Source organism: Pocillopora damicornis, chromosome 6, assembly GCF_964200805.1.
Source record: "Pocillopora damicornis chromosome 6, jaPocDami1.2, whole genome shotgun sequence".
NCBI classification, from domain to species: Eukaryota; Metazoa; Cnidaria; class Anthozoa; order Scleractinia; family Pocilloporidae; genus Pocillopora; species Pocillopora damicornis.
The window spans coordinates 20995001-20997500 of record NC_142675.1 but is presented as its reverse complement, the minus strand read 5'-3'; the positions used below and the strand labels follow the sequence as shown (position 1 = coordinate 20997500).

The following is a 2500-nucleotide window of genomic DNA, read 5'->3' as shown; positions in this document are numbered from 1 at the left end:
TACACACGGACACTTCGACTTGCGGAGACTGTCTTGACACGACTTGTGACTTGCATTTGGTTCTCCGTCCCCTTTGCTCTTTTGTCCAACTCCGCACCTACAGCCTCTCTTCAGACTCTTTTTTACCTTCACAACTTCATTGGAATTGCACGTATTTTTGCAATTGTAACATCTACACGAGCGGGTACAAGAGTGGTTCACTTTGTGGCACGGGCATTTACCAGAAACACAGAAAATGTCTGAAACTGACTTATTTTTCTTGTTTTTACCGCAAGTGCATCTTGTTTCCTTCGCTTGTTCGTCACAGTCATTCTCACTTGAAACTTCTGAAACGATGAAACCATGTCAAGAATTAATGCAATGGTTTTCGACAAGGTTTCGACAAGTTAAAGGTCATTAGTATATACTAAAGCAGTGGACAGCGTTGAAGGTGTGCTCTGACTGGCTACTCAAACTCTGAATATCCTTTGCTATTTACCTCCGAGCAACTCGCGAGTTTCACGCTGCCGCACGTACAGGAATAAATTGATTATTAAAATCATCCTTTTGTGCCATATTATCTCACTGATTTAGTGTGTACTAAAAACAGCTATTCGCCTCAGTGTCGTGGCTATTAGTGAATATTTTCCAAGCTGCTTCGCGGCTCGTTAAATGTCTACTATTAGCCACCTACACGTCGGTAAATAGTTATTGCTTATATCTGAAATAACCTCGATTTACAGAATTCGTTTCAGCACAAATGAAGAAAACATCATTTTCTCCATTAAATGATTTCCGGCTCAGTTTTATTAACGTAAGCATTTACAACTTAGTACTAGTACAAGACTTCAACCTTATAAGGGTGCCAAGACATCGGGAGGATCTCGAAAAATTCTCAGTTCAAACCTCGATATATGAGAAGGTATGTAGCATTATCAGAATTTATAACTGCTAATTTAACCTAAGGTTATTGAACAATTATCGAGTACCTTTTGTGGCATCGTAGTGGCCTGGCCCAGAATGATCATATGCAATGTAGATGGGTGTGGTGGTAAGGAATTCGTGTGGTAGGAATGGCACCGTAGGTGTGGAAGGGAGAGCGGTAATAATCACAATTGGAATTTTCAAGACTTTAGCTGTTGCTCTCGCGCATAAATCACCAACTTCATTTGCGAAAAATCCGTCTTGGCTAAATTTGTAAACTTCCTCTAACCCATTAACGCCAGTTGTCATCCAGTCTCTGTACTGTTCAATGTTATCAGAGACTTCTTTCACAAACAGCTCCCTAAGTCTACGTGTGTCGAAGGCTTCACTAATTCCTAATCCAAGGGAATTGCAATGCCCTTCGATATGTTCCTTGTATTCCCTCAGGTGTCTACTGAGCTGTGAGGCAACTGCTCTGAAAAAACAGTTCCCATCTCTTTCGATCTTGTCAACTTCAAGGTTAAAACCCGAAAGATTCCTTATCAAATTGTCCATGTGTTGAGCAGTTAAGTCTAATTCCAAAGAATTCATCTTTTTCTCTACTTCTATAAACTTTTCAGTTTTTAAACTGGTGGACCAAAGGAAAGCCAGGATATCTACCGTTTTGTTTTTACATCTTTCCGTAAAGGCGTCCATAAAATCTTGGAGATGTAGAACTCTTTGGATGATATAATCTACGATACTCCGGGTTTTAAGTCGCTCTTCGAGTCCCGGAAAATTTACTTTACTCCGTGTGCTCATGAAGTCCTCTGCATGAGAAATTTCAAATTGCTTCATGTGTTGTTGTGGCGATGAAAGGTTACCTTCTCTAATTATTTCAACTGGCATAACAGGCTTAGCTCTCGAGGTCAATCTGTTTATTTGTCGTTTGCAATTCCAGGCAAACAATGCACAACTCATTACAGCTATCGCGAGTTCTGGTCCAATCTTAGAGACACCACAGAGGAGTGATCTATTTATATGTCTGTGTAGACGTTCATTCTTTTCTGTTCCACACCCAGGAGGTATGTCCGAAAGACACCCCTTTTGTATGTGTTTGCGAAGGCATTCTAATTGATGGAGAGTTTCCTTAGACAAACGATCCTTCCAAGAAAACAATAACCGTTCTAGGTTGGCCTCGATCTCATCTGAGCCAGGCGTACTCGTTGTCCTTTCTGTACCAAGGTCTCCATTTCGACGTAAAATGAGAGACAATTCAGAGGAAAACTGCTTACCGTAACTGTCTTTTTTGGAAATAGTTTGAACTATCCTTGAGCATGCAGGAAACAAGTCCAATCTAATTTTTACTCCTGGAAAGATGCGTTCGTATAGATTTCTTACATGACAACAGTCGTCCACTATTATCATTTCCAAGGGAACTCCTTCCCTGCCGAATCTTGTTTTTAGTTCTTTGATGAAATCGTCAATCTCAGAATACGCAGTCGATTTGGTGAATCGCCAGGTCAAAACCTCTCCGTTCTCATTTAACCCAAGAAAGACATTTTGAAATTGACATACAAATTTACCATCATCCTCTCGAGTAACACCAACGTGTTTG

General features: G+C 40.5%; 2 protein-coding genes across 2 annotated transcripts in view; one reads left to right on the top strand and one right to left on the bottom strand.

The window, feature by feature from the left end:
* Positions 1-2500, top strand: part of LOC113675285 (putative skeletal organic matrix protein 5) — a 17297-nt gene that overhangs the window by 9551 nt on the left and 5246 nt on the right. The gene's annotated exons all lie outside the window — the stretch shown is intronic.
* LOC149044374 (uncharacterized) overlaps positions 1-2500 on the bottom strand; it is a 4208-nt gene that overhangs the window by 1394 nt on the left and 314 nt on the right. The window contains exons 1-2 of the mRNA XM_089209256.1: positions 969-2500; positions 1-326 (exon numbers count right to left, since the gene is read on the bottom strand). The exon at positions 1-326 is cut by the window's left edge and continues 1394 nt beyond it; the exon at positions 969-2500 is cut by the window's right edge and continues 314 nt beyond it. Coding sequence (XP_089065382.1) covers positions 1-326; positions 969-2500 — 1858 coding nt within the window. The remainder of the gene's footprint in view (positions 327-968) is intronic.